At 35.0% G+C, this 16,912-nt stretch overlaps 1 protein-coding gene across 10 annotated transcripts in view; it reads left to right on the top strand.

Annotated features, from left to right (window-relative positions):
* The window catches only part of LOC115223434 (tight junction protein ZO-1), an 832,981-nt gene that overhangs the window by 720,082 nt on the left and 95,987 nt on the right, over positions 1–16,912 (top strand). For all 10 annotated transcript variants that reach the window (XM_029793980.2, XM_029793979.2, XM_029793984.2 and 7 more), the window contains 7 exons: positions 778–1,066; positions 3,428–3,457; positions 3,818–3,974; positions 8,328–8,430; positions 10,045–10,096; positions 12,776–12,946; positions 15,936–16,084. In XM_029793980.2, coding sequence (XP_029649840.1) covers positions 778–1,066; positions 3,428–3,457; positions 3,818–3,974; positions 8,328–8,430; positions 10,045–10,096; positions 12,776–12,946; positions 15,936–16,084 — 951 coding nt within the window. The remainder of the gene's footprint in view (positions 1–777; positions 1,067–3,427; positions 3,458–3,817; positions 3,975–8,327; positions 8,431–10,044; positions 10,097–12,775; positions 12,947–15,935; positions 16,085–16,912) is intronic.

Raw genomic sequence — 16,912 nt, 5'->3', positions numbered from 1 at the left:
TTGCACCAGCAGTCAACTTCACCTAGGTTCACATTCGCAGCTTCCATGCTCACAGTAGCACCTTCCTACATGACCAGGCTTCAGAGAGTTGCCTCAGCAATAATTGCACGACCTAAAATTTTATATCCAATAAGGTCTGCACAACACCTCACAGATCTTCACCCTATTGACATGATACACACACACACACAATCATCATAGATTTAACCCAGTTTTGTACAAATGAAGATGTGCTCTGGACTGATACATGTATGGACATAAGGTTGTGTGCGTCTGTGTTAGGATTTTTTTTTTTATTGTTTTTCTTCATAAGTTCATGATATGTGGAATTGGATGTGTTTGAAATTTCTGAATGATTTCAAAACTCTATTGAGAACATCTCAAAAGTTACTCTTTACTCTTTTACCCTTTTACTTGTTTCAGTCATTTGACTGCGGCCATACTGGAGCACCGCCTTTAGTCGAGCAATTCGACCCCGGGACTTATTTTTTTTGTAAGCCCCGGTACTTATTCTATCAGTCTCTTTTTGCCGAACTGCTAAGTGACGGGGACGTAAACACACCAGCATCGGTTGTCAAGCAATGCTAGAACAAACACAGACACACAAACACACACACATACATATAAATACATATATACGACAGGCTTCTTTCAGTTTCCGTCTACCAAATCCACTCACAATATTTACTCAATCTTACATTTTTTTTCATTCTTAACTGTACTGAAAAGCTCAACTTTAATAATATAATTAACCTCTTTTAATTTCCTTCTGTTTAGATATGATTCCAACAGGTAAAGACTTCTTACATCCAGACGACTTTTATGCATCACAAGTAAAGCACAACAACTACTATAGCGACATTGAAAACCGGGGTCATTTGCATGAGAATCCATATGAATCGAGGGAGGAGCGGTATGGCACGGCGCCTCGACAGCGTCACTCTGACCAGCTCCTTGAGTCACACTATGAACGAAGTCCACAAGCTCATAAACAGCCTTATAGCAGCAAAGAACCAGAGAATGACATACAACCTCCTGTTACTTTCAACAGATCACAGCCAACTGAGTAAGCAGTCTACTTCATTTTTTCCTTCTTTCTTTTTACCTTTCTCAGCTTTGTTTGTTTGCCCCTCTCTTTCTCTCTCTCTCTCTCTCAACTCCTCCCCTCTCTATGGCATTATCCCTTTCAGTAGATCTTAGCTTATGAGTATATATATATATTATATATATATATATATATATATACATACATACATACATACTCTTTTACTTGTTTCAGTCATTTGACTGTGGCCATGCTGGAGCACCGCCTTTAGTTGAGCAAATCGACCCCAGGACTTATTCTTTGTAAGCCTAGTACTTATTCTATCGGTCTCTTTTGCCGAACCACTAAGTTACATGGACGTAAGCACACCAGCATCGGTTGTCAAGCGATGTTGGGGGGACAAACACAGACACACAAACATATACACACATACATACACACACATACATATATACATATAAACGATGGGCTTCTTTCAGTTTCCGTCTACCAAATCCACTCACAAGGCTTTGGTCAGCCCGAGGCTATAGTAGAACACACTTGCCCAAGGTGCCACGCGGTGGGACTGAACCCGGAACCATGTGGTTCGTAAGCAAGCTACTTACCACACAGCCACTCCTAAGGGTTGGCTGAAAAATTCATATAGACTAGCCAAGATACTCTCATAGAATGTGACCAGTTGAGGCTTATTTTTCAACATAGACCTCCTTGCACCCCACACACTTCTCCCATCTGTGTTGCAGTGCTTGGATCCCATTGGTGAAGAGGCTTTCATCCTGTTGCTCAAAAACAAGTCATAAACAGCAGATATGATGTTGTCATCACTACGATACTGGTTTCCAGCCAAGTCTTCTTTCATATTGGGGAACTGATGATGGTCAGATGAAGCCAAATCAGGAGAATGGGGAGGGTAACTGTATACTCTTCGTTCTGTTACCCTTTGTATCTCTCTCTCTCTCTCTCTCTCTCTCTCTCTCTCTCTCTCTCTCTCTCTCTCTCTCTCTCTCTCTCTCTCTCTCAGATATAAGTAGTCCCTAGAATCATTTAATTATGAATTACACTGGATGGGTAAATGTAAACAAAGTGCAGTATATTATGTAAGAGAGATAAAGAGAGGGGGAGCCATAAAGCAGAAAGAGTAAGACGAGAGAGAGAGCAGGAGGGAGGGAGGAAGAAAGGAGGAGAGAGAGAGATAAAGAGATTGATATTTCAAACAGGAAGAATTGGAGAAACAAAACGAAGGATAATTGATGCATTTATGTTTAAAAAAAAAGCCATGTATGTATGTGAGAATAGGTGTGTGTGTGTGTATGTTCCTCTGTTGCTTTTGTTAAAATATATTTTTTGGCAATAACAACTTTTATTTAATTTCCTCATCAGAAAAATCAAAAAATCTCTATTTTAAATATTTGAGAAGATCAACAGGTTTCTCTCCTTCTCTCTCTCTCTCTCTTTCCTTCTTTCTCCCTTTCTCATAATAACTCTTCTTCCTCTTCCTATCTTTCTTTTTCACTATAACTCCCCTCTCTCTCGCCCTATATATATATATATATCACACTATTCTGAACATATTCTGTGTGAGATTGCAAATCAGGATCATCTGTATAAGACTCTAAATGTATCCAGAGAGGATTAGGATGGCATATAACCATGAATTTGATTGGATTTCTGAAGTCTATGTGACAACAACACTATTTTAAAGGAGTTTTAGCTCTTGTAGGCTCCATGACAATTTTCTTATCATATTCAGGGCCAGATTTAGACTTAGTGGAGCTCTTGAGCCAATAGGCTTTGGGGACCCTTTAGTTTGGCTAATTCAAAGTATAAGGTAATAATAAGGACCCCAAAACTAAAAGGATCCAATGAATCAAGAGAGGTCTCAAGAATTTTAAAAGAACTCTATTTGATTAAGAAAAATTTAAATGAGTAAAAACAATGATACCAGGTTATTTATTTGATTGCTTGAGTATATTTTTTTTAAATTTCTAACCCCAAGTTTTTTAGCTTCTCTGAGATAAATGCCCTCCTCCCAATACTTGAGGCCTCCAAGCTTGGGAGCCTCTGGGTCGTGGCTCATTTGGCCCTGATAATACTTTTACAGTTAGATGCTTTTCTCATTGCCAACCATTTTTGTCATGTCTTACAACATGCAGAGATATAGTGTACTTATTCCAAGACCAGGATTGGTTCAATATCTAGGTTTCACACAGTTTCTGGAAAGTCTATGTAAAAAAAAATCATATCTTTTACTTGTTCTAGTCATTGGACTACAGCCAATAAATACTGTGATTTTTAGTCTTTTGTATTTTATTCTGAGTGTAAAGAAGAAAAAATGATGTGGTTTGACATTATTTCTGATATGTATTTTTTTTTCTTTTCCAGGTCATACATAGGGAAGAAACGAAGTAGCAGGTAAATTTAACCCTTTGGCATTTAAACTGACCATGTCTGGTCCAAATATTCTACCTGTTTTATGTTCAAACCAACCAGATCCAGTCTGTTACATCTGACCTATAACATCATTCTAAAATTAAACAGTCACATCATCAAAATTTCAAAACTATGAGACAACGTCTGATTGATTCCAATATAAATAAATAAGCATTACATTTGACTGATTAAGTGAATATCTCGAGTCTTTTCTTCAAGATGATGTACTCAATAATGGAAAGAATGGAAATGGTGGAAGCATATGTGAGAATGGGTTCTGTTAAGCATATTTTGTATTGTGCATTTAAAAAAAATTTGGTGGGTCTTCTTTTTATTCTTCAGAACCGAACCTAGATATGTGACTTTTCGCAAGGATCCTGAAGTTGGTCTTGGATTGCGGTTGGCTGGAGGAAATGCAACTGGAATTTTCATCGCTTCTGTTCATCCAGGTAGTGGTGCTGAAAAAGAAGGTCTTGTAGAAGGAGACCAAATTCTGAAGGTGAGATTATATAATTCTTGTTCCTCGTAGCTTCTGTTTGTACCATTTGGAGTGTTTTGTTGTATTTTTGTTTGTTTTTCCTCTTTTGTTTGTTTACACTGCAGTGGTAATGTGGCTGTTCTTAATTTATTGTTTCTGTGACTTACTAGGTTTAAATGAAACTTGTACATAAGGGATTTGTGCAAAAGGAAAACATATTTAGGGTTTTATACTATCTTAGTACTAATTCTATTAATATTTTGTTGTGTCTGGAGAGAGTCATTTTCTTTTTGTGCCTTATAATTTAAAATAAAAATAAGAAATAAGTGGAAATTTTACCGGTGAGTGTGTTAAATTATAAGGCACAAAAAGAAAATGACTCTCCCCAGACACAACAGAATATGCTTCAACATACGAACTCATATAAAGAATCTTGCAAACCAAATCCAAAAATGAACTATTAATGTTTGTTCTATGGATATCTGGCATGAGCACAGGTATGGTTGTGTATGGCTAAAAAGCTTTGCTCTGCACTCACATGGTTCTTGGTTCAGTTCCACTACTTGGCATTTTATGCCTTCAATTGACCAACACCATATGAATGGAATTTCATAAGTGGAAACTATGTAGAAATCTATTGCATACACACACACGTGTGTGTGTGAGCAAAGGATGTAAACATTGGTATGAAAAATGATAAACCAGTGTTTGGTTGACAATCTCTAAAGGCTTCCACACAGTTTCTTATATACTCAATATTACAAGGTATAAATCGACTATCATAAAGATAGGTTGCATTGAGAAATCACAGCTCTGGTACTGTGGATATGTGAGTAAATTATCACGGGGAAGAATCACAAAACAGATTCTTCAAACCGAGCTATCTGGCAGGAAACTTAGGGATAGGTCAAGAACAAGATGGCTGGACAATATCCATAATCTCAGTTGACCAGACTTGGGAATCAAACCAGAAAGGGTAATGATTATTATTTTTGACAGGATCCTATGGAGGAGGGGCCTGAGAACTCTCCTACCATGACCTTCCTAGGAACAGTGGTAGAGAAAATGGATGGACGGATGGATAAATAGGTTGCTAGTCTCTCCCTCAAACTCGTTTTCATTTCTGGAGACAGATATACTATATATGGTCATTCACAACCATTCCCACAATGCAATGTAACCACTTTGTAGTAAGAAAGACAGACAAGCAGAATAACCACCTCTAGTATTTGACTGCTAGTTTGTTGACTTTGGCAGCATTTGAACTCTGAGTGTTGAGAGCCGAAATAATACTGCACAGCATTTGATTTGACACTCAAACAAGTTTGCCATTTCAGCACTGCTTTAGTTTTACTATTGAAATAAACGTTTTCTGTTTTCTGTATTTTGAATGATGAGGTTAATATGAAGCAAGGTGGTATGTATAACTTAAGACACAGGTATATATAGATACTACAGGGTGGTACACGACAAAAGTAGCCCAGGTTCTTTGGAGTAGTGCAAATACAAAATATGCTTAACAGAACCCATTCTCACATATGCTTCCACCTATTTCTTTACTACCCACAATGGGCTAAACACAGAGGGGAGAAACTAGGACAGACAAACGGATTAAGTCGATTACATAAACCCCAGTGCATAACTGGTACTTGATTTATCGACCCCGAAAGGATGAAAGACAAAGTCGACCTCGGTGGAATTTGAACTCAGACCGTAACAGCAGACGAAATACGGCTATGCATTTCGCCCGGCATGCTAACGTTTCTGCCAGCTCGCCGCCTTAAAAAGCATTCTCACATATGCTTCCACCATCTCCATTCTTTCCATTACTGAGTACATCATCTTGCAGAAAAGACTAGAGATATTCACTCAATGCAATCTTACAATCAACTAATGTGGTGAGGACAATGCAGCCAACAATCGACTGATGCACCTCCTTCGTTCAGCAGTTACAAGTGGTCGAAATAACTGAAATGACGCTTGCAAATGAAAGGCTGGGTACTTTTCTGTGTGTGTAAATTCATTTCTGTATTTCCCCTATGCTACAGAACCCAGGCTACTTATCCATGTCCCACTTTGTAGTATTTTTCTCTAGCCATGTCTTCGGGGCCCATGAAGAAGATAACAAAGCAAATAGGTTTATGTCAAAGTTCTGTGTCTCATATTTTAAGGACATTCCATTGGTTTGATTTCTCATAAATGTTTGATCTCATTTCCTTTGGTTAGTAGTAATGGTGGTGGTGGGGGGGTATGTTTACATGGCTTTTTGTCTGGTTGTTTTTTATATTTTTTGTTTTAATGGGTTATTTTAGTTGAGATTTTTTAATGTTTTTTTTTTATTGTTTGCTTTTGTAATTTTTATTATCAAGGTTTTCTGGTTGTTTTTTATGGGTTTGATATCTTTTAAGGAATTTTTTTTTAAAAAAAAAGATAGTTGTTTTCTGGAAACTTTTTTGTTCTTTTTGATGAAATTTTTTGTTGATATTATTTAAAGGAGTTTTCTTGGGGATGATTTAAGATTGTTTATTCATAGTTTTTTCTTTTTTTTTGTTTTGTAATGTTTAACGTATGTTTTTCCAAAATGTTTTAGTTGCTGTTTAAGGTTTTCAGGAATTTTTTCACCCCATTTAAAGATGATACATTTACACTCTCTTTACTCCCTTCCCTCCATCTCCTCATACTTATGGCAAAATAAACCAATCAATACAATGTAATCAAAACATTACAACCAGTTCGATCAGACAATTTTTTTTAATTCTGTTCTTTTGATCTTTTTATTCACTTATTTCATATAAAATAGCCAGATGATTCTTCCTCTTCTGCCTGATGGTATTGGAAAAAGCTAAAACAGTGAAATTCTTTTGGTTTTTTTTTTTGGTTTTTTTTTTGTTTTCTTTTTTCTTCAAATGTTACATTAGCCAGTGTGTTATATAGATTGCTAATTAATTACTTCGTGGGGGAAATATATATAAATCTTATTAGTATTGTTGTTATTATTATTGTTACATCCTATGTCTTTGATCTGCTAGCGATATTGCAACAACCCTACTGTCACTTGCATTGAAAACGTTGAGTCTTTTGTATAAATTGTATACACCATTTCTCTCTATCTGTGTAAACAGTGTGTCTGAATATCATTTTGATACGGAAGTTCTTATCTCTTTAAGTACTGGTGTGCACATGTGTGTGTGTGTGTGCATATATGCATATATATATATATATATATATGTGTGTGTATGTATGTATTTGTATAAATATATATTTATAAATATATATATGTATGTATATATATATATATGTATATATATATATGTATGGATATATATGTATAGATATGTATATGTGTGTATATATTTAATGTTTATATATATTTGTATATATATAAATAGACATATGTACATCTTTATCATTTTAACGTCCAATTTTCCATGCTTGCATGAGTCCGATAGAGATTTTGAGGCAGATTTTCTGTGGCTGGATGACTTTCCTGTTGCCTACCTTCGCTTGTTTCCAAGCAAGGTAATATTTTTCCAATGGCCAGACCATGTTCTCGCAGCATAATGCAAATGAATGACACTGCTTGTATAACAGTGACGATCATTTACAACTATCACACAATGTCAAAACAAGGAGACACAAACACATGCACATGTATACATACATGCACACACACATGCACACATGCATATATTCCAGAGGTTGGCAAGTTCAAAGAAGTTATGGCTGGTCACCCACTGAGAATAAATAACTCAAAGATAAATCTGATGTGGATAAACATTTAATCCATAATCATTAATCTGGCAAAATGTATTCTATTGAACTAATGACCATGGAGTAAATTTCATATGTATGTACACACATGGTCATGTGATGCATATGGATGAGGACAGCTGCATAAAGAGGTGCCGAGCTCTAACTGTGGAGGGTACTTATGGAAGGGATAGACCCAGGAAGATGTGAGATAAAGTGGTGAGAAAGGATCTTTGGACACTGGGCCTCACTGAAGAGATGACAAGGGACCAGAAGATGTGGTGATAAATTGTACTTGATAAGACGCATCAAATTAAGTAAAATCGCTGTCTTCCGCACATACGGGCTGGTTCTTTCAGATGTTGGTGCCACATTAAAAGCACCTGTGCTGGTGCTGCATACACACACCTGTGCCAGTGGCACATAAAAAGCACTCAGCACACTCTGTTAAGTTGCCGGCATCAGGAAGAGCATCCAGTCATAGAAATCATGTCACAAAAGACAACTGGAATCTGGGAAGCTTCCAGCTGACCAGTTCCATGTCAAACTGTCCAACCCGTGCCAGTATAGAAAACAAACATTAAACAATGATGATGATGGTATCATTTTGTTTCATATATTTAGGTGAATGATGTTGAAATTACTGGAATGACGCGAGAAGAAGCGGTAACATATCTGCTGAGTGTTGATGGTCAAGTGTCCATTAGTGTTCAACATAAAAAGGAAGGTAAGAGTGATCATTTTCATTATCTATTGTATTTAAAAACTGACTGACCATCACCAATCATTTCAGACAAGGAAGGAGCTTCTACATGGTTGATTTACAACCTACCATTTAAAATAGGAAAAAAAAAAAAAAAATTGGTTAATGTAGAATTAGATATTCAGTCATAATGCCTGAGTATTTGGGTCCAAAATATTTGATGACTTGTATGTTGGAAAACACAGTGTTTGTTATGGTAATTCAGGAAAGCCAAGTTCTTGTTGTTTTTTTGTTTCTGTACATTTTCCATTATTACTGGTCTCGTTTTTAATTGCACCAGTTTACTGAAAGATTATAGATAAGTTAACAATATATTTTTTTGGCATTGCTCATGATATAGTGGTGTACCTTAAGTGCATGTTATATATATATAACAATATGAGGGAATATAATTCCAAACTTACAGGGAAAAATTCAATTTAGAATACTAAATAAAATTTCACAAGATATAATATATATAAATTAGAAAAAAAAAACCCTTTTATCAATTCAATAATGAAAAATTAAATTATACCATTTAGAAAAATTACATATTATAGAAAGATTAAATATAAGATAAAACATATAACAATGATTAAATAATGTGCAAAATAATAAATAAAACGTATATATTTGGTATATATATATATACTTTATTTTAAGCAGCAGATACAAAATACCTTTGCCCATATAATACAGTAAATGAATTAATTGCATCGCAATTCTTAACATTTATGTATTAACTTTGTTGGGTACTTTACTAGCAGTATATTGGATATATGTTATCCCATGGTGAGTTGCACTCACAACCCCTATCTCAATTTGTAATTATATATATATATATATATATATATTATATATATATATATATATATATATATAAAAATATGATATACACCATTTTAATTTAGATATGTTTGTATATAATTAATATATAATACAAGTATGGGAATGCTCACTTCCAGTACCTAAGGTTTCCTGACAAGCTCTAGTATATTTTTATCCAATTTACAGTAGACATTTGTGAGCTGATCAATGGTGACTGTAAACTGAATGAAAATGTATCTGATACTGCTGGGAAACTCTGGGTACTGAATGCTTTTACTATATATCAAATGTAGTCCTCTTGTTCAACATTATTGAGGTCTACTTTTTGTTATTGTTACACATGTTGTTTGTCAGTGTGTGTGTGTATGTTTAGATAGTCCTTTCTGTTCAGTAGCTCATATTTTGCTATAAATATCGCATCTTAGCTATCAGGTATAAGTTACATGATCAGCGATAATTATGAAACTCAGAGTAACCTGAGATTCACATTATATATATATATATATATATATATATATATATATATATATATATATATATATATATACATACATATATACACATGCATACATACATACACACACATACATACATACACACACATACATACACACAAACACACATGTATGTGTGTGTATATATATATATTGCTTATTCTAATTTTTATAAATATTGCTTGTTGCTTCAGCAACACTGAAAAATTTATCTCTTTTGATGTCAGCAATTAAAAACATTAAAAAAAATAACATTTTTTTTTTCTTTTTTCCAAAGAATATGACCACATAATGGCGAGTCATGAAGCTGGAGATTCATTCTTTGTAAAGTAAGTCACTTTTATGTTTTTCCCATCAAAGCACAGTATAATCTCTCATTACAAATCCTTCGTTATCATTATGAGTTTTTATTTCAAGATATTCAGGCTTTTAGCAGCCATTTAAATTTTTTTTTCTTAACTGTTTATGTTAACACGTTCACATCTTGTGTTGTTGTTTTTAGGAGGTTTTGCTGTTGTTTTTCTTTAAACCATGCTGGCATGGCTGGAATAGATAGTTTCAGACAAATTTATGTTTTAATTATACACATGGTTATATTGACAATTTTTTTATCTATTTATTTTATTTATCAACATATTTATTTATTTATTGGTTTTGAGAGTTTGGTTTCTGTTTATTGCACTGTTGATCATTAGTTTTAATTTGCAACTCATCGGCTAATTAGAGGGCATAAAAATTTAAATGTATTCCAAGTATGTTCTATGTGGTGTGCATGTATGTGTTAACCAAAGAAAGATATAGTAAATGTATATATAATTGTGTGAGTGTTTGTATATGTGTGTATTTTATATGTATGTGTGTATTTATTGTTTATTAATTCGTATGTGCATGAGACAGAGGAGCTGATATATATATATATATATATGCATGTGTGTGTGTGTGTGTATAGAAAGAGAGAGAGACATACACACATATACATGCACACATGATTTTGTGGTTAAGAAGTTCACCTTGGAATCACATGGTTTAGAGTTCATTGGCACTGCATGGATGCTATCAGCTGGTGTCTTCTCCTCTCACTACAAGTTATAGTCAAAAATGTTATGCAAGTGAAATTTGGCAGACAGAAAATGGAAAAGTCCATTTTATATATATGTGTGTGTGTGTGTGTGTAACAAAAGTTGAGATGCGTGCCATTCAGTTATTCCATAAATGAAAAATGTATTAAATACTACAAAACATACACGTAGGACAGACACCAGGAATATAAGCACCCACTACGCTCTCAAAGTGGTTGGCATTAGGAAGGGCATCCAGCTGTAGAAATTCTGCCAGATCAAGATCGAAGCCTGGTGCAGCCATCTGGTTCGCCAGCCCTCAGTCATTCATCCAACCCATGCTAGCATGGAAAGCGGACGTTAAACGATGATGATAATGATATATATATATATGTGTGTGTGTGTGTGTGTGTGTAAATATATAGATATGTACATATATATATATATATATATATATGTATATGTATATATATATATGTATATGTATGTATATATGTGACTGTGTAATTGAACCATGCTTGCTTTTTTCTTTCCATTTTTTTACTCCTCTTATTCATCTTAAGTGTAAGCCTATATCCTGCTTTTTTGTTTACCTCATCTTCATGTTATTTATAATCTTTGCTCTTTCTATCTCTCTGTATGTATGTATATATATATAGTTATGGTATATTCTGTTAATGTAGTAGAGTACAGTATAAAGCTCGTCCACCTTCAGGTGTCACAGTGTGCTATCTAGTAGTAGTATTGTACATACTTCCAGGCTTGCGTTTGGGCATCCGTCATGTGTGAATAGATAATTGGAAAAATTTGGAGTAAACAAGATGGTGTACGGTTGGACATTTATTTTCAATCACTGCAATTGTTTCCACACAATTGTTTACGGAGGCAATATTTACATATCGGCTGAGGAAACACAACTAGATCTCATAATGCAGGGAAATGGTTGCATAATCAAGTACCTGCATGCCTGGAGAACTACGGTGCATGGAAACAATTGTAGTGATTGGAAATAAATGTCCAGCCATACCCCTTCATGTTGACTCCAAATTTTTTTCCGTTATATATATATAAAAAATATGTGCCTGATTGTGTGGCTAAGGAACCTTCTCAGGTACAGGGCAGTGGGACTGAACTTGAAGCTATGTAGCCTTCTACTATAGCCCTTGGTTGATAAATGCTTTGTGAGAGAAACTGGAAGAAGCCCCTGTCCCAAGAGATTTTCATCAGACCATGCAAGCATGAGAAAGTGGATGTTATAACAATGTTGATGATGTGTGTGTTTGTGTGTATGTACATACATATAATGTTGTCTTAAAGCATGGGCACATTAAGCAGTTGCCCAGGGACATCATTGGTCTGGGGGCTCAATTCTGATCTACTGATTCTATGGCTTGCTGCCAATAAATATAGGGTCCACTTCATCAATTTACTCCAGAAGGAGCCCAATTCTAATAAACATATTCTGTAGATTGCTGTCAATAAATAAATATATACCATAAAACCAAGAACACAGATTTGTCCAGGGTGAGGTGGGGGCTATAATGCTGTTAAGGCAACTCAATGCATGTTGTCATTATATATACTTTAAACATGGAAAAATAGGCATAAGTTTACATGTATGCATACACATGAGAGCAAGTTATTTTCTCAAGTTGTGGTTACTTGATATTTTTTTATGTTTTTCCCATTGTTTTTTTCTATATTTTATCTTTCTAAGGTGAGTCATTTCGCCAATATTAATAACGCATGCACCAATTTAATTCCACTCCTTTATTTATTAGTCAATTGATTAAATATCTATCCAACAAACTAATCAATCATTTGATTAACTTGTTGGTTGAACAATCAATCATATTTGGGTTTTTGCATGTGTGTGTGTGTGTTTGTCAGTTCTTTAATTCCCATTCACAACCTTTTGCAGTGACTATTTTTCTAAATTATATATTTTAGGGCCCATTACACCTTTGAACAAACAGAGTCTTCTGAACTTGCCTTTGTACGAGGAGAGGTTTTACGTATCAAAGACACTTTGTACGGAGGAGTTAGTGGTTCATGGCTTGCCATTAAAATTGGCAAAAATAATCAAGAATTACAAAAGGGAATTATTCCAAACAGTAGTCGGTAAGTTTCTTTTCTTAATACAGAATTTTTTGATTTCAAATATCATTACACTCATCTCTTGTTCTATTAGGTTGTTTTACATGAAATGTTGCATTTTTAATTACTTGCTATTTCAGTCATTTAAAAACTCAATTATGTATACTTTGCATTTAATCTTGACTCTTTTTCTTTCCCAACAATATCGGTATACAAAATTTGTACCCACAGACCTTATGAAAATGATAATAACCAAACTATGTTGAATGGTTTTCTCGTATGTGTACAAACTGGGTCACTCTGCTGCAGAAGCTCTACAGAATATCAAGCGGGCCTTTGGTAATGGTTTTGTTGACACCAGAACTGTTCAGAGTTGGTTCCAAAGCTCTCGTTCAGGAGATGATAGTCTTGAAAATAAACCAACGGGTAGGCCAAAATCAGTTATTTGGTATGACGGATTAAATGCTTTGGTTGAACAAAATCTGACAACAGAGGTTCAAAAACTTTCATCAGAACTCCAAACATCTTGGACAACTGTTTTTGGACACCTGTAAAAAAAAAAAATTGGAAAAGTCAAGAAAATGGATGTTTATTCCACATGAACTGAACAAGATTTTAAAAAAACATATACCTTGAAGTGTGCTCATTATTACTTTCTCAACTGGAAAAAGACCATATTTGCATCAAATCATTACTTGTGATGAGAAATGGAAACTCTGTGACAACAGCAGGAGAACAGGACAGTGATTAGATGCAGGAGAGTCACCTACCCAAACACTACCCAAACCCACCACTGTACCCCTAAAAGTTAGTGGTCACTGTGTGGTGGCCTGTGAAGGGAGTTATTCATTTTTGCAACAAGGGAAAGCAGTAACAGCAACATTGTATTGACAAGAAATTGACTGTATGCATGAGAATTTGAAAAAGAAGCAACCCAGACTAGTGAATAAAGATGGCTCAATTTTGCTCCATGACTATACATGTCCTCACATTCCTCAAGCTTTGGTCCAAAAGTTGCAAAGCCTGAATTATGAGATTTTGCAACATCCTCCCTATTCCCCTGATATTTCTCCTACTGATTGTAATGTAATGATAGATATAACTGTCAAAGCATATAACACATGTTTACCTGCCAGTAGAGCAGCAAAATCACTCTCAAAAATCATACATCTTTTAGAGAAAAGTCAGACACATTAGATAATGTAGGCAACCCCTAAAATGATGGGATATATATATATCGTAATCGTATATTTATAAATGTGTACATATATAATTCTTACCGTGGAAGAGCATAGGCTCAAAACGTTAAAGACTTTTTCACTTCCTGAGCATTGAACTAATACAGCTGTTAGTTGTCTACACCACCTGTTTTCGTGAATTCTCCCTATATATAATTATACATGTATATATTTATCAATGGTTAGGATCACCACGCTCTATCAAACGAGTAGCAGCAATGCATCCATAGGGGTAGTGTCCGTGATTGTGTAACCAGCTACTGAAAGATTTGTTATGACTCAAGCTCCCAATTCATGTGAATCTGTGCTTGTGGTGTGACCAGCATTGTGTGTGTGTTTGTGGATGTGTGTATCTGTTTTAGGGGATCTATATGTATATACATAAAGATATGGGACGAAGTATTGAAGGCCAATCTCAAAATGCTGAGCCTTATGAAGGAGATGACACAAGACTATACTCAAGAAGACCTGCTACCACAACAGAATTGAAACCCTAAAACCAAAGTGCTACGTAAAAAGCACCCAGTACACTCTGTAAAGTGGTTGGCATTAGGAAGGGCATCCAGATGTAGGAACCATGCAAAAACAGGCCATGGAACCTGGTGCAGCCCCTGGCCTTGCCAATTGCCACCAAGCCATCCAACCCATGTCAGCAAGGAAAACAAATGCTAAATTTGATGATCATGATGATGTGTGTGTGTTTGTTGGTGGGTGCATTTATATATACATATATATATATATATATATATATATATATATATATATACATACACACACACACATATGTGTGTGTATGTATCATTATACCAACCCCACTATCAGATGTTGTTATACACCATTGGTCAGAGTGCATTTCATCAGATTGTTGTAAATATATAGGTTTGTTGATGCAAACAGGAAAATAAAACTCAAAACATGAGTATGTATGTATGTATGTATGTGTGTGTATATATATATATGTGTGTGTGTGCTGTTATTATTTTTCAATTTTTTTTATAACCATTAATCAGCAGAAGTTACTCTACCAGATTTGAATAAATGACCACACATAAACACATACACACTTGTGTACACACACACAAGAATAAATGAGATTATTATTTGGTAACATGAAAATATTGTATTTTTAAATAACAAACTGAGATCAATAAGAGTATAATTGCGGTGTGTGTGTGTGTATCATCTTCAATGTTAAAACTGAAAAATATATTAAAAATATATTTTGCATAGTGTAAGCATTATTTGATACAGAACACAATATGTGTATTGGTGTGTGTGTGTGTGTATATAATATATATATATATATATATACACACACACACACACAAACTCGTATATCTATGTATGTGTATGCTTATATACATATATATATATATATATATATATATTTAGTTGTATATCAGATAGTGTTTGCACTATATAAAATGTATTTTTGATAACTTTTACAATTCTTACATTATGCTTCAGTAATATGTATATATATATATATCGTCTGGCCCCGTGCCAGTGGCACGTAAAAAGTACCATCCGATCGTGGCCGTTTGCCAGCCTCGTCTGGCACCTGTGCAGGTGGCACGTAAAAAGCACCCACTACACTCTCGGAGTGGTTGGCGTTAGGAAGGGCATCCAGCTGTAGAAACACTGCCAGATCAGACTGGGCCTGGCGCAGACTTCTGGCTTCCCAGGCCCCAGTTGAACCGTCCAACCCATGCTAGCATGGAAAACTGACGTTAAACGATGATGATGATAATCTATATATTTTTTTTTTATTACAGAGCAGAAAAAATGGCCCTTAACCAGCAGCAAAGTCTCAGTGATAAAGAACTGGCTTTGAGTAAACAGAAAAGCACAAGTTTATTTCGAAGAAAATCTGCTCGTCGTGCTAAAACACTCGGTCAAAACCACTGGGATGATGTTATATTCTGTAAGTTCACTTTGAAGTACTGTCTGTTTTTCTTTTTTATTCTGTTTGGTTTTAAATTATTATCATTTTTTAATTTATTTATTAGTCGGTAATGAATTTGTTGTTAACAAATGTGTGGTTGAATCAGTAGAGTGTCAGGCAAAATATTTTGTACAGCTGGTGTGGTTTTTTTTTTTGATTCCATCCTTTTGTGTTCAGAATTCAAACCCAGAACAGGTTATGTTAGCCTTTTGTCCTTTCAGAATTGATAAAATATGCACTAGTTTACTACAAGCACCAAGAGAATGAATGGGTCAATAGAGTTTCAACTGGTACTTTGAAATTGCTGGGTATTCCACAATGGACAGTAGACTGGCCATACTGGAATACTCACACAGTAAAAGGAAAAAAAAACAGTAAAGGAATAAAATAAAATAGAAATAATGGAAAACTAGCTTATATCCCTCCTTTCTCTCTCTCTCTCTCTCTCTCTTCTCTCTCTCTCTCTCAAACACACACACACACACTCACATATGCAATCACAGGGTTACCCATTTACATCTGAGTGGACTGGAGCAATGTGAAGTGAAGTGTTTTGCTCAAGAACATAACACACCACTAGTCTGGGAACCAAACCCATGACCTTGCAGTTCTGAGTGCAACACTCTAACCACTTAGCCATGTGCTTTTTCTCTCTCCCTCTCTCTCTCTCTCATACACACACACACAGATAAATGCTCCTCACCTATTTTAATTTCATGATACTCCCCATCTATTTCCACTTTTGTATTCATTGATACTCCTCCACCTTCGTAATACTTCTCACCTATTTCCACTCGGTTCTGCTCA

Source organism: Octopus sinensis, linkage group LG23 (genome assembly GCF_006345805.1).
Source record: "Octopus sinensis linkage group LG23, ASM634580v1, whole genome shotgun sequence".
NCBI classification, from domain to species: domain Eukaryota; kingdom Metazoa; phylum Mollusca; class Cephalopoda; order Octopoda; family Octopodidae; genus Octopus; species Octopus sinensis.
Note: the sequence above shows the minus strand (reverse complement) of the source record. Positions and strands in the feature narration are given on the sequence as shown.